The sequence below is a fragment of the Phyllobates terribilis genome, unplaced genomic scaffold (genome assembly GCF_046119375.1).
Source record: "Phyllobates terribilis strain yellow unplaced genomic scaffold, ASM4611937v1 Scaffold_200__1_contigs__length_3551848, whole genome shotgun sequence".
NCBI lineage: Eukaryota > Metazoa > Chordata > Amphibia > Anura > Dendrobatidae > Phyllobates > Phyllobates terribilis.
Window position 1 is genome coordinate 3,395,000 of NW_027362960.1, and position 25,609 is coordinate 3,420,608.

General features: G+C 46.2%; 1 protein-coding gene across 3 annotated transcripts in view; it reads left to right on the plus strand.

Annotated features, from left to right (window-relative positions):
* Positions 1-20,718, plus strand: part of LOC141213621 (uncharacterized) — a 34,852-nt gene extending 14,134 nt beyond the window's left edge. For all 3 annotated transcript variants that reach the window (XM_073665231.1, XM_073665230.1, XM_073665232.1), the window contains one exon: positions 16,457-20,718. In XM_073665231.1, coding sequence (XP_073521332.1) covers positions 16,457-17,979 — 1,523 coding nt within the window. In that variant the 3' untranslated portion in view covers positions 17,980-20,718. The remainder of the gene's footprint in view (positions 1-16,456) is intronic.
* The last annotated feature ends 4,891 nt before the right edge of the window (positions 20,719-25,609 follow it).

Sequence of the window (25,609 nt, forward strand, 5' to 3'; positions counted from 1 at the left end):
TCCTGTTAGGCATGTAGGCATCTTAACTAATGGCATGGCTGTGATTGGCTGCTGAAATGATGTCATGATGCACTATAAAAGCCACCGCCGCCATTTTGAGCTCACTCTGCTGTGAATTCAGTTAGGGATAGGACGCTGTTGTTCTGAGGGACAGTTTTAGCTACCTATTTGCTCTATACTGCTTTACCCAAGCTACTTTCTAAATCACTGTGCCTTGCAGTGCTAGTGCACAGTTCCCTGTGCTGTTCACCGCTATCTGCAAGGTCTGTGTGTGTGAGTGCAGCTCACCCTGTAGTGTGTGCTTCAGCCAAGTCTGGTTGTAGTGCACTCAGTGTGTGTCACTGCCTCATACATTGTCCTTTTTTGCCAATTCATAATTTTTCCTGATATCTCCTATTAGTGTGGTGGTTCCATCTGTATTCAGCTAAATTGGTTCCAAACACACTATATAGGAGTAGATAGAGAAATTTTTTTCCGTCTTGCAGCACTAGTGCACAGTGCTCTGCATCTGTACTGTTCACCGCTGTCTGCAAGGTCTGGTGTGTGAGTGCAGCTCACCCTGTAGTGTGTGCTTCAACCCCGTCTGGTTGTAGTGCACTCAGTGTGTGTCACTGCCTCATACATTGTCCTTTATTGCCAATTCATAATTTTTCCTGATATCTCCTATTAGTGTGGTGGTTCCATCTGTATTCAGCTAAATTGGTTCCAAACACACTATATAGGAGTAGATAGAGAAATTTTTTTCCGTCTTGCAGCACTAGTGCACAGTGCTCTGCATCTGTACTGTTCACCGCTGTCTGCAAGGTCTGGTGTGTGAGTGCAGCTCACCCTGTAGTGTGTGCTTCAACCCCGTCTGGTTGTAGTGCACTCAGTGTGTGTCACTGCCTCATACATTGTCCTTTATTGCCAATTCATAATTTTTCCTGATATCTCCTATTAGTGTGGTGGTTCCATCTGTATTCAGCTAAATTGGTTCCAAACACACTATATAGGAGTAGATAGAGAATTTTTTTTCCGTCTTGCAGCACTAGTGCACAGTGCTCTGCATCTGTACTGTTCACCGCTGTCTGCAAGGTCTGGTGTGTGAGTGCAGCTCACCCTGTAGTGTGTGCTTCAACCCCGTCTGGTTGTAGTGCACTCAGTGTGTGTCACTGCCTCATACATTGTCCTTTATTGCCAATTCATAATTTTTCCTGATATCTCCTATTAGTGTGGTGGTTCCATCCATATTCAGCTAAATTGATTCCAAACACACTATATAGGAGTAGATAGAGGAGCCTTTCTGCAGCATTGGGCCCTGCAGCCCCAGCCAGATTAGTATTAGCCTATTTTTTGCAGCCTCATCTATTGCATTGTAGGTTACCTTCCTACATTGTAATAGCTACAAAAAGTTTGTGATACTATCGTTATTACATCTTTAGGCACATCCAGTGTCTTTTTGTGACAAAAAAAACCTAAATAAAGTTCACCAAACACTCCACTTTACAGTTGTGTAGGCCACATTAGCTCATATTAAAGTCTAGTCCACACTTTATAAAATTAGTGTTTCTTATACCTGTTAGCAGCTGTTCAGGAATAAGCACACTAAGCCCTTAGTACTTTTCTGCCTATCTTTATCAGTCTACCAAGATGAAGAAGGCAGGGAGTAAGGCATGTGGTCGTGGTCGTGGGCGTGGGCGTGGAGTTTCTGCAGGGAGAGGACGTGAGGATTCTGTGCCTGCAGGGAGAGGACGTGGGGATTCTGTGCCTGCTGCGGGCACCAGTGACTCAGCATCCCCCAGTTTTACCAGGGAACAGTCCTTTATGCGCAGCTTTGTAGGAGCTAGCCGTACCCCACTGCTGCGCGAGGACCAAATTGAAGCCGTTGTCGGATGGATGGCAGCTAACGCATCGACTTCAATTAGTTCCAGATCCTCTCAGGTCCTGAGCACTGAAGAGCACCCATCTGTCTCTTCACCACCTGCCAAATTGCCCAGGCAGTCAGAGAGCCCTGGACAGGAGCCATCTCTACTTCTGTTCTCTGAATCTCTTGGCTTGGAAAGAGGGGGCCAGCCAAGCAGAATTCGAGAATTTGAAGAAGAGGTAGTATGCAGTGATGCGCAACCGTTTTGTCTCTCTGAATCTGAAGAGGCGGGTGGGCCAGTGCCTATGGTCAGCAGCACACCTCAGTACGCATCTGATGATGAGACTCAGGTGCCACTTTCTGGTGCGTACTGTGCTGTCGAGACTACCCAGGAGAAGCAGTTGTTTGAAGAGGGTGGTGTAGATGATGAGGTCCTTGACCCATCATGGCGTGAGGGACAGGAAGGTGGTGGGAGCAGCTCTGAGGAAGAGATTCCCCGAACGGCCCAAAAAGGAGGGAGAGGGAGGGGGCAGACTTGGTTGCCTGTAGCCTCCACTTCGGCATCCATTAGGAGCATGGCTCTTCCAAAATCCAAAGCGGGCGCTCCCAAGACTTGCAGTGCCTGGTCCTTTTTTGACACAGTTGCAGATGACATTTGCTTTGTCAAATGCAAGCTGTGTAATCAGAAGGTGAAAAGAGGGAAAAGTGTCAGCAACCTCAATACCACAAATATGTGGAAACATGTGCGGACCAAGCACGTGGTGGAGTTACACAAACACACTGAAGACCTAGGCCAACCTACAGCGCCACCTACCACCTCTTCAGCTCGTGTTGTAGCCTCTTCCTCCAGCTCACACACAGCTGGTTCGGCTTCCTCACAGGATCGCCATGGAAGAATCTCTGGCACTGTTGTACAGAGACACAGTGTAATTCCACCCACAGCACCACTTTCCCAGTCATCCTCACACTCCCAGGCCAGTCTACAGCCATCGTTAGCACAGGCATGGGAGAAAAGGCGCCCATACTCGGCAAACCACCCCCGAGCACAGGCTCTGAATGCTGGCATTGCTAAACTACTGGCCCTTGAAATGCTATCATTCAGGCTGGTGGAGACTGACACATTCCGTAACTTTATGGCATTGGCAGTCCCACAATACAACGTGCCCAGCCGCTTTTATTTCAGCAGGCAAGCCGTCCCTGCCCTGCAACATCATGTGGAGGGAAAAATTAAACATGCGCTACAAAACGCCGTCAGTAGCAAGGTCCACCTGACCACTGATGCGTGGACCAGTAAGCATGGACAGGGACGATACCTTTCCCTCACTGCCCATTGGGTAAATGTTGTGGAGCCGGGTACAGATCTTGAGAGTGGCGCTGTACGTGTTCTGCCAACTCCAAGGATTGCAGGAATCCAGTCTGTACACATTGACTCCTCCTCATACTCCAGTTCCTCTGAATCAGCGCTGCAGGAGCCGTCACGGTCTACCTCCACATCGACCCGTGAACGGTTACCTGTTATGATGACCGATATGAGCACAGCCGTGGCCAAACGTCAACAGGCCGTATTAAAATTAATTTCTTTGGGGAATCGAAGCCACACAGCGCAGGAGCTCTGGAATGCCATCAAGCAGCAGAGTGACGTGTGGTTTGTGCCAGCGAATCTCCAGCCAGGCATGGTAGTGTGTGACAATGGCCGAAATCTGGTGGCAGCTCTGGGCCTAGGCAACCTCACTCACATCCCATGTCTGGCACATGTGCTCAACTTGGTCGTGCAGAGTTTTTTGAGGGACTATCCGGATCTTGATGCACTGCTTCACAAGGTCCGCATAGAGTGCGCTCACTTGCGGCGTTCCAGCAATGCAAGATCACGCATTGCAGCTCTGCAGCGCCGATTATGTCTTCCGGAACATCGCATCATATGTGACCTACCCACCAGGTGGAATTCAACGTTACATATGTTGGAGAGGTTGTGTGAGCAGCAGGCAGCAGTAATGGAGTACCAGCTGCAGCAGGCGCAAACAAGTCGCAGTGCGCGCCGTTCACACTTCACCACCACTGAGTGGGCCTCTATGAAGGACATTTGCCACGTTTTGCGTGCCTTCGATTATTCCACGCGGATGGCGAGTGCAGATGATGCACTAGTCAGCATGACTATCCCCCTTATCTGCCTGCTTGAAAAAACACTGCAAGCACTAAGGGACGAGGTTTTGGAAGAGGTGGAGGATGAGGAGTCACAAATGCCATCTGCTTCTCTACAGTCTGCGCAATGTGGTTCCTCACAAAGGCCTAGGCAGGGGACACTTTGTGAGGAGGATGAGGAGGAGTCAATGGATGAGGAAGACATCTGTCCAGAGGAGGGAGGTACACAATGCTCTAGTAGTCAGTATCTAGAGCGAGGGTGGGGTGATGCAGAGCAGGCAGAGATCACGCCTCAAGCAGGGGACAGCGTTTCTTGGCCAGTTGGCAGTCTGCAGCACATGGTTGATTTCATGCTGCAGTGCCTCAGAAACGACCGCCGCATCGCCCACATTCTCAACACGGCTGATTATTGGGTGTCCACCCTCCTAGATCCTCGCTACCGGGACAACTTACAAAGCCTCATAACACCATTGAACCGGGAGCGTAAAATGCGGGAGTACCAAGACGCACTGGTGCATTCCATCATGTTCTCCATTCCAACCGAGAGCAGTGCTGCTAGTGCTTTACAAAGCAGCTCAGTGCGTCGAGGCAGTGGAGGAAGCTCTGCACAAAGAGGGAGCAGAAGCAGCGCCTCAGCACAAGGCAAGACCAGTATGGCCGAAATGTGGCAAAGTTTTGTGTCCCCGCCGCCACAAATGTCTACACCATCACAGACAGCTCCAGTCAGCAGGAGGCAACGTTTCCGTCAGATGGTGACAGACTACATGTCTTGCCCTCTTAGTGTACTCCCAGACGGCTCTTCTCCCTTCAAGTTTTGGGTCTGTAAGCTGGATACATGGCCAGAGCTTAGTCAGTATGCACTGGAGGTGCTAGCTTGCCCTGCTGCTAGTGTATTATCGGAACGCGTCTTTAGTGCCGCAGGTGGTGTACTAACAGACCGTCGCATGCGACTATCCTCCGATAACGTTGACCGGCTTACTTTTCTCAAAATGAACAAGGCCTGGATCTCTCATGAATTTGCCAGTCCTCTTCCAGAATAAATAATTGGTTGGCAACAGTATCCAGGTCTCCTGTTCTGTTCATGTTTCTACCACCTGAACTGTAATCCCTGAGCTCCAACACCGCCAGTTGGCGCTCGGAAGTGCCGTCTGCACAGTCAACACTTGCTGCCGTGTTATTGGGGTTCAGTAACGTCAGCTGTTCTCCTGCTGTGCGGACGGCAATTTCTCCTGATTTGTCCACATCCACTGTACTACACATTTTAAAGTTGCTCCAATTACTCCTCTGGCTCCTCTGTTTTCATTCTTATCCCTGGGCTCCAGCACCGCCAGTTGGCGCTCGGAAGTGCCGTCTGCACAGTCAACACTTGCTGCCGTGTTATTGGGGTTCAGTAACGTCAGCTGTTCTCCTGCTGTGCGGACGGCAATTTCTCCTGATTTGTCCACATCCACTGTACTACACATTTTAAAGTTGCTCCAATTACACCTCTGGCTCCTCTGTTTTCATTCTTATCCCTGGGCTCCAGCACCGCCAGTTGGCGCTCGGAAGTGCTGTCTGCACAGTCAACACTTGCTACCATGTTATTGGGGTTCAGTAACGTCAGCTGTTCCCCTGCTGTGCGGACGGCAATTTCTCCTGCTCTGTCCACATTCTCACTACTACAGATTTTAAAGTTGCTCCAATTACACCTCTGGCTCCTCTGTTTTCAGTATTATCCCTGAGCTCCAACACCGCCAGTTGGCGCACGGAAGTGCCGTCTGCACAGTCAACACTTGCTGCCGTGTTATTGGGGTTCAGTAACGTCAGCTGTTCTCCTGCTGTGCGGACGGCAATTTCTCCTGCTTTGTCCAAATCCACTGTACTACACATTTTAAAGTTGCTCGAATTACACCTCTGGCTCCTCTGTTTTCATTCTTATCCCTGGGCTCCAGCACCGCCAGTTGGCGCTCGGAAGTGCCGTCTGCACAGTCAACACTTGCTGCCGTGTTATTGGGGTTCAGTAACGTCAGCTGTTCCCCTGCTGTGCGGACGGCAATTTCTCCTGCTCTGTCCACATTCTCACTACTACAGATTTTAAAGTTGCTTGAATTACACCTCTGGCTCCTCTGTTTTCATTCTTATCCCTGGGCTCCAGCACCGCCAGTTGGCGCTCGGAAGTGCTGTCTGCACAGTCAACACTTGCTACCATGTTATTGGGGTTCAGTAACGTCAGCTGTTCTCCTGCTGTGCGGACGGCAATTTCTCCTGCTTTGTCCAAATCCACTGTACTACACATTTTAAAGTTGCTCGAATTACACCTCTGGCTCCTCTGTTTTCATTCTTATCCCTGGGCTCCAGCACCGCCAGTTGGCGCTCGGAAGTGCCGTCTGCACAGTCAACACTTGCTGCCGTGTTATTGGGGTTCAGTAACGTCAGCTGTTCTCCTGCTGTGCGGACGGCAATTTCTCCTGATTTGTCCACATCCACTGTACTACACATTTTAAAGTTGCTCCAATTACTCCTCTGGCTCCTCTGTTTTCATTCTTATCCCTGGGCTCCAGCACCGCCAGTTGGCGCTCGGAAGTGCTGTCTGCACAGTCAACACTTGCTACCATGTTATTGGGGTTCAGTAACGTCAGCTGTTCCCCTGCTGTGCGGACGGCAATTTCTCCTGCTCTGTCCACATTCTCACTACTACAGATTTTAAAGTTGCTCCAATTACACCTCTGGCTCCTCTGTTTTCAGTATTATCCCTGAGCTCCAACACCGCCAGTTGGCGCACGGAAGTGCCGTCTGCACAGTCAACACTTGCTGCCGTGTTATTGGGGTTCAGTAACGTCAGCTGTTCTCCTGCTGTGCGGACGGCAATTTCTCCTGCTTTGTCCAAATCCACTGTACTACACATTTTAAAGTTGCTCGAATTACACCTCTGGCTCCTCTGTTTTCATTCTTATCCCTGGGCTCCAGCACCGCCAGTTGGCGCTCGGAAGTGCCGTCTGCACAGTCAACACTTGCTGCCGTGTTATTGGGGTTCAGTAACGTCAGCTGTTCTCCTGCTGTGCGGACGGCAATTTCTCCTGATTTGTCCACATCCACTGTACTACACATTTTAAAGTTGCTCCAATTACTCCTCTGGCTCCTCTGTTTTCATTCTTATCCCTGGGCTCCAGCACCGCCAGTTGGCGCTCGGAAGTGCTGTCTGCACAGTCAACACTTGCTACCATGTTATTGGGGTTCAGTAACGTCAGCTGTTCCCCTGCTGTGCGGACGGCAATTTCTCCTGCTCTGTCCACATTCTCACTACTACAGATTTTAAAGTTGCTCCAATTACACCTCTGGCTCCTCTGTTTTCAGTATTATCCCTGAGCTCCAACACCGCCAGTTGGCGCACGGAAGTGCCGTCTGCACAGTCAACACTTGCTGCCGTGTTATTGGGGTTCAGTAACGTCAGCTGTTCTCCTGCTGTGCGGACGGCAATTTCTCCTGCTTTGTCCAAATCCACTGTACTACACATTTTAAAGTTGCTCGAATTACACCTCTGGCTCCTCTGTTTTCATTCTTATCCCTGGGCTCCAGCACCGCCAGTTGGCGCTCGGAAGTGCCGTCTGCACAGTCAACACTTGCTACCATGTTATTGGGGTTCAGTAACGTCAGCTGTTCCCCTGCTGTGTTCACGGCAATTTCTCCTGCTCTGTCCATATTCACTGTGCTACTTATTTAAAACTTGCTCCAATTACACCTCTGGCTCCTCCGTTTTTAGTATTTACCCTGGGCTCCAACACCGCCAGTTGGCGCTCGGAAGTGCTGTCTGCACAGTCAACACTTGCTGCCGTGTTATTGGGGTTCAGTAACGTCAGCTGTTCCCCTGCTGTGCGGACGGCAATTTCTCCTGCTCTGTCCACATTCTCACTACTACAGATTTTAAAGTTGCTCGAATTACACCTCTGGCTCCTCTGTTTTCATTCTTATCCCTGGGCTCCAGCACCGCCAGTTGGCGCTCGGAAGTGCTGTCTGCACAGTCAACACTTGCTACCATGTTATTGGGGTTCAGTAACGTCAGCTGTTCCCCTGCTGTGCGGACGGCAATTTCTCCTGCTCTGTCCACATTCTCACTACTACAGATTTTAAAGTTGCTCCAATTACACCTCTGGCTCCTCTGTTTTCATTCTTATCCCTGGGCTCCAGCACCGCCAGTTGGCGCTCGGAAGTGCCGTCTGCACAGTCAACACTTGCTGCGGTGTTATTGGGGTTCGGTAACGTCAGCTGTTCCCCTGCTGTGTTCACGGCAATTTCTCCTGCTCTGTCCATATTCACTGTGCTACTTATTTAAAACTTGCTCCAATTACACCTCTGGCTCCTCCGTTTTTAGTATTTACCCTGGGCTCCAATACCGCTAGTTGCTGCTCAGAAGTGCCGTCTGCACAGTCAACGCTTGCTCCAGTGTTATTGGGATTCAGTAACGTCAGCTGATCCCCAGCTGTGTGTCCGGCAAATTCTCCTGCTTTGTCCACATCCACTGTAGTACGGATTTAAAACCTCCTCCAAATACACCTCTGGCTCTTCTGTTTTTAGTATTTACCCTGGGCTCCAGCACCGCCAGCTGGTTCTCGGCAGTTCCATTGGCTCTTGTACCTTCTGCTACCCATCCGGGTTCCAGTACCGTCAGCTGGTTCTCGGCAGTGTCTTTGGCACGGGTACTCCCTCCTGCCCAGCCTGGTTCCAGCACGCCAGCTGTTTCCGGGTAGTGTCAACGTCACTTTGCCTCCAATGCGTTGTCCTGTCGTGTTGCGGTCGGGTTAGCCGACTCTATGGTGCCTGCAGTTTAGGTGACTCCTATGTGGGCTGCGGGATCTGGCAATGAAGGCTGGTTCCATAGTGCCAATAGGACAAGCACCCTCTGTAGGACTGTGGGTTTTGGTAACTGCGGCCGGCTCGCGGCCTTGAACTTTTTTTTTACATGGGTACCTTCTGCTACCCATCCGGGTTCCAGTACCGTCAGCTGGTTCTCGGCAGTGCCTTTGGATTAGGTGCCTCCTTCTCGGTATCCAAGTTCCACCAACGTCTGCTGGTCCTTGGTAGTGCTTTCTGGCACAGGTACCTCCTGCTTAGTAACCGAGTTCCAGTAACATCAGCTGGTCCTCGGTAGTTCCATTGGCTCTTGTACCTTCTGCTACCCATCCGGGTTCCAGTACCGTCAGCTGGTCCTCGGTAGTTCCATTTGCTCTTGTATCTTCTGCTACCCATCCGGGTTCCAGTACCGTCAGCTGGTTCTCGGCAGTGTCTTTGGCACGGGTACTCCCTCCTGCCCAGCCTGGTTCCAGCACGCCAGCTGTTTCCGGGTAGTGTCAACGTCACTTTGCCTCCAATGCGTTGTCCTGTCGTGTTGCGGTCGGGTTAGCCGACTCTATGGTGCCTGCAGTTTAGGTGACTCCTATGTGGGCTGCGGGATCTGGCAATGAAGGCTGGTTCCATAGTGCCAATAGGACAAGCACCCTCTGTAGGACTGTGGGTTTTGGTAACTGCGGCCGGCTCGCGGCCTTGAACTTTTTTTTTACATGGGTACCTTCTGCTACCCATCCGGGTTCCAGTACCGTCAGCTGGTTCTCGGCAGTGCCTTTGGATTAGGTGCCTCCTTCTCGGTATCCAAGTTCCACCAACGTCTGCTGGTCCTTGGTAGTGCTTTCTGGCACAGGTACCTCCTGCTTAGTAACCGAGTTCCAGTAACATCAGCTGGTCCTCGGTAGTTCCATTGGCTCTTGTACCTTCTGCTACCCATCCGGGTTCCAGTACCGTCAGCTGGTCCTCGGTAGTTCCATTTGCTCTTGTATCTTCTGCTACCCATCCGGGTTCCAGTACCGTCAGCTGGTTCTCGGCAGTGTCTTTGGCACGGGTACTCCCTCCTGCCCAGCCTGGTTCCAGCACGCCAGCTGTTTCCGGGTAGTGTCAACGTCACTTTGCCTCCAATGCGTTGTCCTGTCGTGTTGCGGTCGGGTTAGCCGACTCTATGGTGCCTGCAGTTTAGGTGACTCCTATGTGGGCTGCGGGATCTGGCAATGAAGGCTGGTTCCATAGTGCCAATAGGACAAGCACCCTCTGTAGGACTGTGGGTTTTGGTAACTGCGGCCGGCTCGCGGCCTTGAACTTTTTTTTTACATGGGTACCTTCTGCTACCCATCCGGGTTCCAGTACCGTCAGCTGGTTCTCGGCAGTGCCTTTGGATTAGGTGCCTCCTTCTCGGTATCCAAGTTCCACCAACGTCTGCTGGTCCTTGGTAGTGCTTTCTGGCACAGGTACCTCCTGCTTAGTAACCGAGTTCCAGTAACATCAGCTGGTCCTCGGTAGTTCCATTGGCTCTTGTACCTTCTGCTACCCATCCGGGTTCCAGTACCGTCAGCTGGTCCTCGGTAGTTCCATTTGCTCTTGTATCTTCTGCTACCCATCCGGGTTCCAGTACCGTCAGCTGGTCCTCGGTAGTTCCATTTGCTCTTGTATCTTCTGCTACCCATCCGGGTTCCAGTACCGTCAGCTGGTTCTCGGCAGTGCCTTTGGATTAGGTGCCTCCTTCTCGGTATCCAAGTTCCACCAACGTCTGCTGGTCCTTGGTAGTGCTTTCTGGCACAGGTACCTCCTGCTTAGTAACCGAGTTCCAGTAACATCAGCTGGTCCTCGGTAGTTCCATTGGCTCTTGTACCTTCTGCTACCCATCCGGGTTCCAGTACCGTCAGCTGGTCCTCGGTAGTTCCATTTGCTCTTGTATCTTCTGCTACCCATCCGGGTTCCAGTACCGTCAGCTGGTCCTCGGTAGTTCCATTTGCTCTTGTATCTTCTGCTACCCATCCGGGTTCCAGTACCGTCAGCTGGTTCTCGGCAGTGCCTTTGGATTAGGTGCCTCCTTCTCGGTATCCAAGTTCCACCAACGTCTGCTGGTCCTTGGTAGTGCTTTCTGGCACAGGTACCTCCTGCTTAGTAACCGAGTTCCAGTAACATCAGCTGGTCCTCGGTAGTTCCATTGGCTCTTGTACCTTCTGCTATCCATCCGGGTTCCAGTACCGTCAGCTGGTCCTCGGTAGTTCCTCAGCTTTCTTGTACCTTCTGCTACATTTCCAAGTTCAAGCTTTTTGAAATGGTTCTTGGTAATCACTCTGGATCTCCCTGACGAGGACCCTGAAGACGAGGACCCTGAAGACCAACCCTAAGAAGACGAGGACCCCGAAGACGAGGACCCTGAAGACCAACCCTAAGAAGACGAGGACCCCGAAGACAATGACCCTGAAGACGAGGACCCTGAAGACCACCCCGAAGAAGACGAGGACCCTGAAGACCACCCCGAAGAAGACGAGGACCCTGAAGACCACCCCGAAGAAGACGAGGACCCCGAAGACGAGGACCCCGAAGACGAGGACCCCCGAAGACGACGACCCTGAAGACCACCCCGAAGAAGACCAAGAAGATGACCCTGAAGAAGTTGACCAAGAAGACAAAGAAGAGAAGACAAGCACCAAGATACAGAAAAACAAGAGACAGAAAACCAAGAAGCAGAAATACAAGAAGCTGCAGAACAAAAAGCGGAAGAACATTAAGCATAAGACTAAAAATCAGAGCAAAAGATAATATCTAAATTATAAGCAGAAGATGACTAAGCAGTGTATGGGGGTGAGTCCGTTCCTCCTCGTGGTGCCCCTGGAAAAGACCTGCTGCTGCAGGCCAAACTGAACGCGGACAAATCCTGTTGTAAATCTTTTGTGACGGGCAGAACGAAAGGTGTAATGTCCAACCTTTTATAGATAACAACTACAGGAATGCCTGTCACAAATAAGAATATGATGAAGAAGAAGAATATGAAGAAGATGAAGAAGTAGAATATGAAGAATGTAAAAAAAAGAATAATACGAAGAAGGTGAAGAAGAAGAAGGTGAAGAAGAAGTGGATGAAAAAGATGCTGAGGATGATGAAGGAGAAAGTGTGGGAGAAGTAAAAAAGAAGGTGAAGAGCATGGAAGTAGTGAAACATAAATATCTGACAAAATATAAAAATACTTAACATAGTTAATATTTCCGTAACTCAGAACATAATAAAAAAATATTAATTCCTGCTATTCCATTTGACTGGGCTAAACCTCTATGCCTTTATTGTCTCCCCCACCTCCCCCAATACATTCTACATTATTCTTACCGTATATTCCGGCGTATAAGACGACCTGGTGTATAAGACGACCCCCCTACTTTCCTGTTAAAATATAGAGTTTAGGATATATTCACCGTATAAGACTACCCCTTTTCCAACGCATACCAAACACCGGTAAAAATTAAAAAAAAACAGATTTGAATTTAACATGGTCCTTTTTTAATTTAAATTCTTATGACATGCAGGTATATAGCAGGAAAACTGTCACTCATAAACATATTAAAATAGGGGGGACCCCACGTCATTTTTTGGGGGGGTCCCCCATTCTAATAGCTAGTAAAGGCTAGGTATTCAGCTGGGGGCTGATATTAGTAGCCTGGGAAGCTCCGTGGGTATTACCCCCTTCCCAGACTTCAAACATCTGCCCCAGCCGTCTGCTTAACCTCCGCTAGAGACTATAATGATGGTGGATCCCACGCCAATTTTCTTTTTAAAAAATCCTTTATTTTAACACTAAATGACAATTGAGGGGTTAATAAAGATGCAGTCCCTAAATTATTAATTTTGTAATTAATTTTTCCCAAAAATGTTGACGTGGGGCTTCGCCATATTTTTGTGTCCAGCCAGGTACAGCAGGCAGGAACGGGCTGCCCCCAACCACCAGCTGCCTATTTGTACCTGGCCGGACACAACAATATAGGGAAGCCCTTTTTTTTTTAATTATTTCATGAAATAATAAAAAAAAAAAATACGTGGGGCTTCGCCCTATTTTTGTGTCCAGCCAGGTACAACTAGGCAGCTGGGGGCTGGAATCTGCAGCGCAGGGAGGCCCAAGCTTTCTGGGCCCCCCCTGCTGCAAATTGCAGTCCGCAGCCACCCCGGAAAATGGCGCGTTCATAGAAGCGCCATCTTCTGGCGCTGTACCCAACTCATCCAGGGCCCTGGTGCGGTGGCTCACTGGGTAATAAAGGGGTTAGGGCCAGCTTGGCATTATCAGCTGGCCCTAAGCCCGAAATTCATGGGGTCACGCCAATATTAGACATGACCGCCATGAATTTCTAGTAAAGTAATTAAAAAAAACACAACACCCAGAATAAAGTCCTTTAATTGAAATAAAGACACAATTTTTTAATGTTCTAAATTAAACCATACTTACCATCACGCCCATTCCAGCTGAAGCCAACGATCTCCTGCAATAAAAGTAAAATAATAAAGCAACCTCATCCTTACCTCTCCATGGTTCCCAGGACCGGTCCAGCTCTGCTACATTCACATGACAGGCTGGACCGCAGCAGAACGCTGCCATCCAGCTTGCCATGCGGCAGACACTGAGAAGCGCAGGCATACTTGTGCTCCTCAGTGTCTGACTGTGACGGCATCCAGATGAGCCGAGATCATGTCCAATGAACTCGGCTCACCTCATGCACGTCACTGACAGCGTGGGAAAATTCTCCTGCTCCCCGCATGCGCAGTAGAAGTTTCCCACGCTGTCAGTGACGGACGTCCAGGAGGTGAGCTGAGTTCATTGTCGGCTCATCTGGATGCCGTCACAGCCAGACACTGAGGAGCGCAAGCATGCCTGCGCTTCTCAGTGTCTGCGGGATGAGAGGCTGGATGGCAGCGTTCTGCTGCGGTCCAGCCTGTCATCTCGATGTAGCAGAGCTGGAGCTGTCCTGGGAACCATGGAAAGGTAAGGATGAGGTTGCTTTATTATTTTTCTTTTATTGCAGGAGATCGTTGGCTTCAGCTGGAATGGGCGTGATGGTAAGTATGGTTTAATTTAGAACAATAAAGAATTGTGTCTTTATTTCAATTAAAGGACTTTATTCTGGGTGTTTGTGTTTTTTTTAACTTTGACTATGGGGTTAGTAATGGGGGTGTCTTATAGACGCCTCTCCATTACTAACCTGGGCTTGATGTCAGCTGGCATTATAAGCTGACATCAACCCCAGCCCTATTACCCCCTGCCACCGCTACAGGGCAGCGTGGAAGAGCGAGGCTAAGTGCCAGAATTGGCGCATCCTATGGATGCGCCATTTCTGGGGCGGCTGACGGCTGGTGTTTCTAGCCTGGGAGGGGGCCAATATTCATGGCTCCCTTCCTGGGCTATTAATATCAGCCCCCAGCTGTCTGCCTAGCCTTTGCTAGCTATTAAATTAGGGGGGACCCCACGTCATTTTTTGGGGGGGGTTCCCCATTTTAATAGCTAGTAAAGACTAGGTATTCAGCTGGGGGCTGATATTAGTAGCCTGGGAAGCTCTGTGGGTATTACCCCCTTCCCAGGCTTCAAACATCTGCCCCAGTCGTCTGCTTAACCTCCGCTAGAGCCTAAAATTAAGGGGAACCCCACGCCAATTTTTTTAATAATAAATCCTTTATTTTAATACTAAATGACAAGTACAGTAACCAACACTATCACTGTACTTCATATATATGTGACTGACATGTTTCTATCTATCTAATCTATGTGTGAAGCTCTATTCTGTCTGTTATAAATTGTCGGGTACAGATGCTGAATTGCCGGCCGGCTTTTTTAAAGAGACAGTGCATGAAAACACTATTATTTGTTTTAATAAATCCTTTACACTAAATGACAAGTACAGTAAGCAATACTGTCACTGTACTTCATATATATGTGACTGACATGTTTCTATCTATCTAATCTATGTGTGATGCTCTATTCTTTCTATTCTAAATTGTCGGGTGCCGGCTTATGCCGCTGCTGAATTGCCGGCCGGCTTTTTATATATTGTCACAGAAGCGATGCGAACTTCCCTGCTCCGGACACAGCGCAGCGCTTCTGTGACAAGTGAAAGCTGTCGGCACAGAAGTCCTGCCCTGTGTCCGGAGCTGGGAATACGCAGCGATGTGTCAGTTTCAGCACAGAAGCGCTGACTGTCTGGACGTACCGCCGCCGTATTTTAACTCCCTCCACCTTATATTAACTCCGACATGGCAGGGATACGGCCACGGCAGCTTATTAACACCCCCAGAGTATCCCCGCATGTCAATTTCTGAAAGTTCAAAAGCATTACCGGCGTATAAGACGACCCCAGACTAGACAGAAGATTTTTCAGTCTTCAAAAGTCGTCTTATACGCCGGAATATACGGTAGTTGTTTTCCTTCATGTAGAAATAACCTACAAGGAAAGAAAGGGTTTATTTTAATTCCGATATTTATGTCCCATTGACTTGCATTGGTTTCCGGTATCGGAATCGGCGATATCCGATACTTTTTCGGTATCGGTCCGATCCAATCCGATCCGATATTTCCCGATATCGGAAGGTATCGCTCAACACTACTAGTTACTCATTTTTCTCTGATGAAGACTGTTCAGTTTGATCATTTCAGTAGATGTTTTATTGTCTGTAGACACAGTTTTTGACTTCAGTAATCCTCTGCTTTAACCCCTTCCCGCAGTCAGTATTATGTTTCTAATCAGGCCCCATTTTTCAAATTTGACGTGTGTCACTTTATGTGGTGATAATTTTGGAATTCTTCACAAAGGATAATAGGAAACAAATGGACCTTACAAATTATTTTCCAACTTCTTTTGAATCTGACAATACCCTATATACGGTTCTACACTACTGTTTGGGCACATGGGAGGTTGAGAAGGGAAGGAGCGCCATTTAGCTATTAGGAATGCTCAAAAGATGGCTACCATGAACAGGCTTATAACTATCTATCCTGTTTACAGATTTCACAAATTACTTTGCTTATCACCCTTTAACTCTTCTACATGGATCTGAACCTACACAGAGACCCCTAGGCTTGGGCCATGGTGTTACCTGCTATTCGGTGGAGTGAGATGGAAAGAAGAATAGTAAGGTAACCGGGTCAGAACCAGGAGGGCAGAGAAAATACAAAATCAGAAGACACCAGAGTAGTCAGTAAATGGGCCGAGGTCACAACAGGAAACAAATACACAAGCCGGGAGCTGAGCACAGAGGACTGAACCAGAGGAGAACAAGGCTGTATCTGGCAGCTTCCGGCAATATGCTTCCAGCTTTAGTAGGGTGCGGTGCTTTCCAAATTGCTGAAGCAGGGAGCAGATTACTCCAGCTGGACTGCACACACACCCATACTGCCAGACTCGATGGTACTACAGGTCCCAAGCACCCTAATCTTAGTGGCTGGACAGAGCCTGTACCTTTTACTCCATATTTGGGAGGCAGAATAAACAAACAGGTGAACACCACGCTCCACTGCTTCATCCTATGAGGTTTTCTATTAGATGGTCATTGTCCAGTGATTTTTTTTTTTTATATAACTTGCCTTTTTTACAGACAATTTAAGTAGAAATGTTCAAAAATATAAAATTCAAGGATTCTTTATTAAAAAATAATAATTGTTTTTATTCTTGGCAGATGTCTGTACCAGGAGATCAGAGGGACAGCTGACACCTTCAATTTTCAAATCAGATAATTTTCAGATCCCACAGGATACAATTGAAGTGAATGCCATTACTGCAGATATACCATCATCCCTTCACAGCCAAGATCTGTCATCTGATCCTTTGAAACACGTCCTGTCTTCTGATTCATTACCGACTACTAAAGAAAATCAAAGTCACAAAATAAGCATTAAAAAACAAACTGCTCCTAAAGCAAAGAAGCCATTTTCACATTCAGAATATAGAAATAGTTTTCCTCTCAAAAAGTCTTTTCTTAAACATCAAAAAATTCACACAGCGAAAAATAGATTTTCTTGCTCCAAGTGTGGGAGATGTTTTAATCAGAAATCAAGTCTTGTTAGGCACCAGATAACTCACACAGGAGAGAAGCCATTTTCCTGTTCAGAATGTGGGAATTTTTTTACAGAGAAATCAAATCTTATCGCACACCAGAGAACCCACACAGAGGAGAATCCTTTTTCATGTTCAGATTGTGGGAAAAGTTTTGTACAGAAATCAAATCTTAATATACATCAGAGAACTCACACAGGGGAGAAGCCATTTTCATGTTCAGAATGTGGGAAATGTTTTACAGAGAAATCAACTCTTATCAACCATCAGAGAACACACACAGGGGAGAAGCCATTTTCATGTTCAGAATGTGGGAAATGTTTTGCAAAGAAATCAAATCTTATCAAACATGTGAGAACTCACACAGGGGAGAAGCCTTTTCCATGTTCAGAATGTGGAAAACGTTTTACAGAGAAATCAACTCTTATCAACCATCAGAGAACACACACAGGAGAGAAGCCGTTTTCCTGTTCAGAATGTGGGAAATATTTTACAGCGAAATCAAATCTTATCAAACATCACAAAACTCACACAGTTGAGAAGCCTTTTTCATGTTCAGAATGTGGGAAATGTTTTACAGAGAAATATACTCTTATTAAACATCAGACAACTCACACAGGGGAGAAGCCTTTTCCATGTTCAGAATGTGGAAAATGTTATAACCATAAATCTAGTTTTCTTAAGCACCAGAGAACCCACACAGTGGAGAAGCCATTTTCATGTTCAGATTGTGGGAAATGTTTTGTACAAAAATCATGTCTTAATATACATCAGAGAACTCACACAGGGGAGAAGCCATTTTCATGTTCAGAATGTGGGAAATGTTTTGCAAAGAAATCAAATCTTTTCAAACATCAGAGAACTCACACAGGGGAGAAGCCTTTTCCATGTTCAGAATGTGGAAAATGTTTTACAGAGAAATCAACTCTTATCAACCATCAGAGAACTCACACAGGAGAGAAGCCATTTTTATGTTCAGAATGTGGGAAATATTTTACAGAGAAATCAACTCTTATCATCCATCAGAGAACCCACACAGGGGCAAAGCCTTTTTCATGTGCAGATTGTGGGAAATGTTTTGGACAGAAATCACATCTTAATAAACATCAGAGAATTCACACAGGGAAGAAGCCTTTTTCATGTTGAAAATGTGGGAAATGTTTTAAACAGAAAGCGCATCTTGATAACCACCGGAGAACCCACACAGGGGAGAATGCCGCAACTACACCCAACTAGTCTCTGTACAGACAAGAAAGGCCCTAGCTGTACAACTAGAAACGCCACCACAGACCTAACTCCCTAATAAGTCGTTGAGGAGTTTCTCATACCTCCTGAGTAACCAGAGGGGAGGCTGCAACAAGGGGAAAGGAAAGTATGAAGTAAAATACGAAAACCCTGAATGAGAAGCAAAAACACATTCATATAGGGCAAAGAAGGCAAGCTAAGGAGAACCAAAAATAAAAGGAACAAGTATAATCTCCCAGAAACCTAACATTGTTAGACTTAAAAGGTACTGGGAGGAAAAGCAAACTGACCGGGAGGATAGTTTCACCTTTGTGGTGAAACTTATAAAATTCATCCTCACCTGTATACAGTGCCTACAAGTAGTATTCAACCCCCTGCAGATTTAGCTGGTTTGATAAGATGCAAATAAGTTAGAGCCTTCAAACTGCAAACGAGAGTAGGTTTTATGAACAGAAGCATAAATCTTACAAACCAAAAAGTTATGTTGAATGTTGAATTTTATTAAATTTTAAACATAAAAGTGTGGGTCAATTATTATACAACCCCTATGCTTAATATTTTGTGGAATAACCCTTGTTTGCAATTACAGCTAATAATCATCTTTTATAAGACCTGATCAGGCCGGCACAGGTCTGTGGAGTTATCTTGGCCCACTCCTCCATGCAGATCTTCTCCAAGTTATCTAGGTTCTTTGGGTGTCTCATGTGGACTTTATTCTTGAGCTCCTTCCACAAGTTTTCAATTGGGTTAAGGTCAGGAGACTGACTAGGCCACTCCAACACCTTGACTTTTTCCCTCTTGAACCAGGCCTTGGTTTTCTTGGCTGTGTGCTTTGGGTCGTTGTCTTGTTGGAAGATGAAATTACGACCCATCTTAAGATCCTTGATGGAGGAGCGGAGGTTCTTGGCCAAAATCTCCAGGTAGGCCGTGCTATCCATCTTCCCATGGATGCGGACCAGATGGCCAGGCCCCTTGGCTGAGAAACAGCCCCACAGCATGATGCTGCCACCACCATGCTTGACTGTAGGGATGGTATTCTTGGGGTCGTATGTAGTGCCATCCAGTCACCAAACGTCACGTGTGTGGTTGGCACCAAAGATCTCGATCTTGGTCTCATCAGACCATAGAACCTTGAACCAGTCTGTCTCAGAGTCCTCCAAGTGATCATGAGCAAACTGTAGACGAGCCTTGACATGACGCTTTGAAAGTAAAGGTATCATACAGGCTCGTCTGGAACGGAGACCATTGCGGTGGAGTACGTTACTTATGGTATTGACTGAAACCAATGTCCCCACTGCCATGAGATCTTCCCGGAGCTCCTTCCTTGTTGTCCTTGGGTTAGCTTTGACTCTTCTGACAAGCCTGGCCTGACACTTTCAAAGGCTGTCCAGGCCATGGAAGGCTAACAGTAGTTCCATAAGCCTTCCACTTACGGATGATGCTCCCAACAGTGGAGACAGGTAGGCCCAACTCCTTGGAAAGGGTTTTGTACCCATTGCCAGCCTTGTGACCCTCCACGATCTTGTCTCTGATGGCCTTGGAATGCTCCTTTGTCTTTCCCATGTTGACCATGTCTGAGTGCTGTTCACAAGTTTGGGGAGGGTCTTAAATAGTCAGAAAAGGCTGGCAAAAGAGATCTTTAATCCACACATGTGAAGCTCATTATTCTTGGTGCCTGAACTACTTCTTAATACTTTAGGGGGACCAAACAGAATTCTTTTGTTTTGAGGGGTTGAATAATAAATGACACTCTGAATTAACTTTTAACGTTTTTAAAAACAAAAAAAAAACAAAATTTGCTGCAGTGCATTTCCCACTTCCAGGCTGATCTACAGTACAAATGTCACAATGCCAAGTTAATTCCGCATGTGTCAACCAGCTAAATCTGCAGGGGGTTGAATACTACTTGTAGGCACTGTATGTAAACCTGTCCGTTTATAATGACCACGGACAAGATAAAGATTCCCAACTTACATGAGGATTACAAGATCCCAGGTACTTTCAGCTGCATCAAATCTAATGTAATGTACTTAATTATATGTACCAATTATCCAACTGGGGGTCTGTATGTAGGGGAGACAGGGCAAAAACTTAAAACAAGTATGAATTCTCATCGCCACACAAAAAAAAGAATAGATCTACTTGTGGCCACACATTTTTACGGCCACAACTGCTTATCCTTTTCCGAAACTGATAGTTCTGCTTCACGTCACTTGTCTTATCTATTGCATTATTCCTGTGCCCTGTTGTGTATAAATATGTGACTCTTCAGATTTTGTGTTATACTATGTCTCATGAAGAGACCTGAGTAGTCTCGAAAGCTTACTGACTAATGGCTAACTCAAAAGATGGTATCAACCACTGAGGACTCTCAAATTGTAATATTTTTCTCCATACAGCAATTTTAAGATCTCTCCACATGTGTTCAATGGGATTTAGATCCAGACTCATTGCTGGTCAGAACTCTCCAGCACTTTGTTTCCATCTATTTTCTAGGTGCTTCTTGAAGTATGTTTGGGCTCATTGTCATGCTGGAAGACCCATGACCTAGGACTAGTGTTGAGCGAGTGTGTTTTGTTCCGAGTATGCTCGGGCCGAGCTCCGAGTATTTACAGCTGTTCTGTGTTATGTTTGAATCACTCCCGTGTGCATGATTTGCGACTGTTTGACAGCTTTATTACATGTGAGGAATGTGTAAGAAATAGATATTCCTCACATGTAATAAAGCTGTCAAACAGTTGCAAATCATGCACATGGGAGTGATTCAAACATATCACTGAGCAGCTGTAAATACTCGGAACTCGGCCCGAGCATACTCGGCGAAAGGGTTAATCGAACATACTCGCTCAACACTACCTAGGATGCAAACCCAGCTTTCTGACACTATTGTGACCCAAAATACTTTGCTAATCTTCAGATTTCATGATGCCTTGCACACAGTCGGAGGCAGCAAAGCAACCCCAAACCACCTTTGAACCGCCACCATATTTGACTGTATGGGTTGTAAATTTATTCTTTATGCTGTGCACCTTGGGCAAAGGAACATATGGATCTCTAAAGATGGACTTATAACCTTGAAATTGTTGATATTGTTCAACAAATTTGGTTCTCAAGTCCTCAGACAGTTCTCTTCTCCTTTTTCTGTTTTCTCCATGCTTAGTGTGCCACACATTTTCACACAATGCAAATATTGAATCAACTTCTCCCTTTTTTATCTGGTTTTAGGTGTAATTTTCATATTGCCCACACCTGTTACTTGCCAAAATTGCATTTGACTAGGGGGTGCCGAAGCGGAAAACAACGATCACATGGCCAATGATGTAGAAAACATGTATAAACTTTATTCAAAAAGATTTTTTACATAAAGAATAGAGCAGAGTGTCTAAGGAGACAAATCGGTGCCAAATCACCATACAAAACATTAAAACATAGATAAAAACAAGCAGGTAACACATTGGATGCAGGTATCTCGTCTCACAACTCCCTTCCTCCCCATTGTCAAATGTTTAAAGAGACTATAACGCATGTGAAGGGACAACATGAAAACAACCATCTATATGCTATAAGTAGCTATATCTCAAAGATAGATATCCTTTCCCTTAGTATCTCACACGGTCAAAATCCAGCATAGTTACCTGAGTGGGAGACTGGGAACCTGCACGATGCGTGCTTCCCCAAAATTGCGTTTGAACAAGCTTCACATGCTTGAAACAAAGTTGTTTACCCACAATTTTGGCAAGGTGCCAACAATTTTGTCCGAACTATTTTGTGTGAAATTATGTTCACGTTGCCTTTTTTTTCTCTGTTTTCTTGTGTTGTTCCAATGCATGCAAAGGAAATAAACGTGTATAACAAAACTTGTAATTGCAATAATTTTCTGAGAGAATGACTTCATTTTCTGGAACAATTTCAACACTTTTGACCATAACTTGTTTTTGTTGCCTTTTGAATTTGTTGCAGCATATCATCCTCTTCATGTTCAGCTATATTAGGAGGCTTGTAGCAAAGTCCAATTAGCAGCTTTGCATTATTGCCATTTCCATGTACATTACCCATACTGATTTTACATCAGGGATGTAAAACACAAAACATGCAGAGGGCCAAAATGAAAAACTTTGACAAAGTCGTGGGCCGACCAGTATACAGTATAATGAGCCCCAAATAGTCCTCCATACAGAATAATGGCCCCACATAGTCCTCCATACAGAATAATGGGCCCCACATAGTCCTCCATACAGTATAATGGGCCCCACATAGTCCTCCATACAGTATAATGGGCCCCACATAGTGCTCCATACAGTATAATGGGCCCCACATAGTCCTCCATACAGTATAATGGGCCCCACATAGTCCTCCATACATAAGAAACAAGAGGGAAAAACTTCAAGTCAGAGTCCCATCTAATAGTGAAAAAATGATAACATTTTATTAATTATAATTTATACAGGAAAAAAATATGAATCACAGAGACAGTTAATAGTAAAACAATGGAGGAGCACTAATGAGGAGCATGAGACAAATTAACATGATTCTTTTCTGATGTAAATACATAATTGGGCTGCCAAAAAAATAAGAATATATTGTTAAAATGCAGTGAAGCATTCAATAAAAGTGCAGGTGCTTATGAGGTAGGTCAGAAGTAGTTGCTATATAAGAGGTTAGTCATACCGCTGTCTATATATAGGTACTAATATAGATAGCTCATACCGGGGATAGCAGATCTTTATAAGTGGTATCAGTGCCCTGACCCCTTAGGCTACAGAGTAAAAGTATATCCTAATACATATTAAAGCCTAGAAAATGCACCTAAGTAGGAAAAAAGATTAAAGAACGGCAGCGAAAAGATTGTAGCATAAATCTTATAGAATACTTACAGCCACAGTGGATGTGAACACGCTCCTCAATGGCACTCACCCTGGTGCGCGTTTCGGCACGGCTGCCTTCGTCAGGAGGTGGCGTCAATGAAGGTGGGTAGGGTTTAGAAACCCTTGAGCCAATAGAAAAGGGGGTGTGTAGTCTCCGCCAATGGGTGTGGCATAACACATGGCAATCACCGATACACCACCGCATCCACGGCAACCGCGTCATGTGAGCACATATTGATACAGCCAGTGAGGACACCACAGAGAACAGTGAAGCCGGGCGTACCACCCAGTCCACAGATATATAGTCAAATACAACCGGAGAGAAAAAGAAAATAATAGCATATCCCAAATGTATGTATGTGTGTGTGTGTATATATATATATATATATATATATACAGTACAGACCAAAAGTTTGGACACATGTTCTCATTTAAAGATTTTTCTGTGTTTTCATGACTATGAAAATTGTACATTCACACTGAAGGCATCAAAACTATGAATTAACACATGTGGAATTATATACTTAACAAAAAAGTGTGAAACAACTGAAAATATGTCTTATATTCTAGGTTCTTCAAAGTAGCCACCTTTTGCTTTGATGACTGCTTTGCACACTCTTGGCATTCTCTTGATGAGCTTAAAGAGGTAGTCACCGGAAATGGTCTTCCAACAATCTTGAAGGAGTTCCCAGAGATGCTTAGCACTTGTTGGCCCTTTTGCCTTCACTCTGCGGTCCAGCTCACCCCAAACCATCTCTATTGGGTTCAGGTCTAGTGACTGTGGAGGCCAGGTCATCTGGCGTAGCACCCCATCTCTCTCCTTCTTGGTCAAATAGCCCTTACACAGCCTGGAGGTGTGTTTGGGGTCATTGTCCTGTTGAAAATTAAATGATGGTTCAACTAAATGCAAACCGGATGGAATAGCATGCCGCTGCAAGATGCTGTGGTAGCCATGCTGGTTCAGTATGCCTTCAATTTTGAATAAATCCCCAACAGTGTCACCAGCAAAGCACCCCCACACCATCACACCTCCTCCTCCATGCTTCACAGTGGGAACCAGGCATGTAGAGTTCATCCATTCACCTTTTCTGCGTAGTACAAAGACACGGTGGTTGGAACCAAAGATCTCAAATTTGGACTCATCAGACCAAAGCATAGATTTCCACTGGTCTAATGTCCATTCCTTTTGTTCTTTAGCCCAAACAAGTCTCTTCTGCTTGTTGCCTGTCCTTAGCAGTGGTTTCCTAGCAGCTATTTTACCATGAAGGCCTGCTGCACAAAGTCTCCTCTTTACTAGTGTTGAGCATTCCGATACTGAAATATCGGGTATCGGCCGATAGTCGCAGTATCGGAATTCCGATACTTAATTCCGATACTTTTACAATATCGTATGCCGGAATCTGAAGTTCCCATAATGCAATGAGCCAGTTTCATTTTATTCAGCCAATGAGGATCCTAAGAAGTGTGGGCACTAGTGTTGAGCCACCCCCGTAGTGTTCGGGTTCGGTTCGGTTCGTCGAACACCGGGATGTTCGAGGAACTGTTCGTCGAACTGTTCGTCGAACACCTTAGAACACCGTCGAACACCGTTAAAACCAATGGCAGGCAAACAAAAACACATAGAAACACATAGAAAACACCTTCAAAGGTGTCCAAAAGCTGACAAACTGCTCAGAAGACGCTTTCTTTAAAAAAGCCGGCCGGCAATTCAGCAGCGGCATACACCGGTACCCGACAATTTAGACAAGAAGGAATAGAGCCTCACACATAGATTAGATAGATAGAAACATGTCAGTCACATATATATGAAGTACAGTGACAGTGTTGCTTACTGTACTTGTCATTTAGTGTAAAGGATTTATTAAAAAAAATAATAGTGTTTTCATGCACTGTCTCTTTAAAAAAGCCGGCCGGCAATTCAGCATCTGTACCCGACAATTTATAACAGACAGAATAGAGCTTCACACATAGATTAGATAGATAGAAACATGTCAGTCACATATATATGAAGTACAGTGACAGTGTTGGTTACTGTACTTGTCATTTAGTATTAAAATAAAGGATTTATTATTAAAAAAAATTGGCGTGGGGTTCCCCTTAATTTTAGTCTCTAGCGGAGGTTAAGCAGACAGCTGGGGCAGATGTTTGAAGCCTGGGAAGGGGGTAATACCCACGGAGCTTCCCAGGCTACTAATATCAGCCCCCAGCTGAATACATAGCCTCTACTAGCTATTAAAATGGGGGACCCCCCCAAAAAAATGACGTGGGGTCCCCCCTAATTTAATAGCTAGCAAAGGCTAGGCAGACAGCTGGGGGCTGATATTAATAGCCCAGGAAGGGAGCCATGAATATTGGGCCCCTCCCAGGCTAGAAACACCAGCCGTCAGCCGCCCCAGAAATGGCGCATTCATAGGATGCGCCAATTCTGGCACTTAGCCTCGCTCTTCCACGCTGCCCTGGTGCGGTGGCAGTGGGGTAATAGGGCTGGGGTTGATGTCAGCTTATAATGCCAGCTGACATCAAGCCCAGGTTAGTAATGGAGAGGCGTCTATAAGACACCCCCATTACTAACCCCATAGTCAAAGTTAAAAGAAAACACAAACACCCAGAATAAAGTCCTTTAAATGAAATAAAGACACAATCCTTTATTGTTCTAAATTAAACCA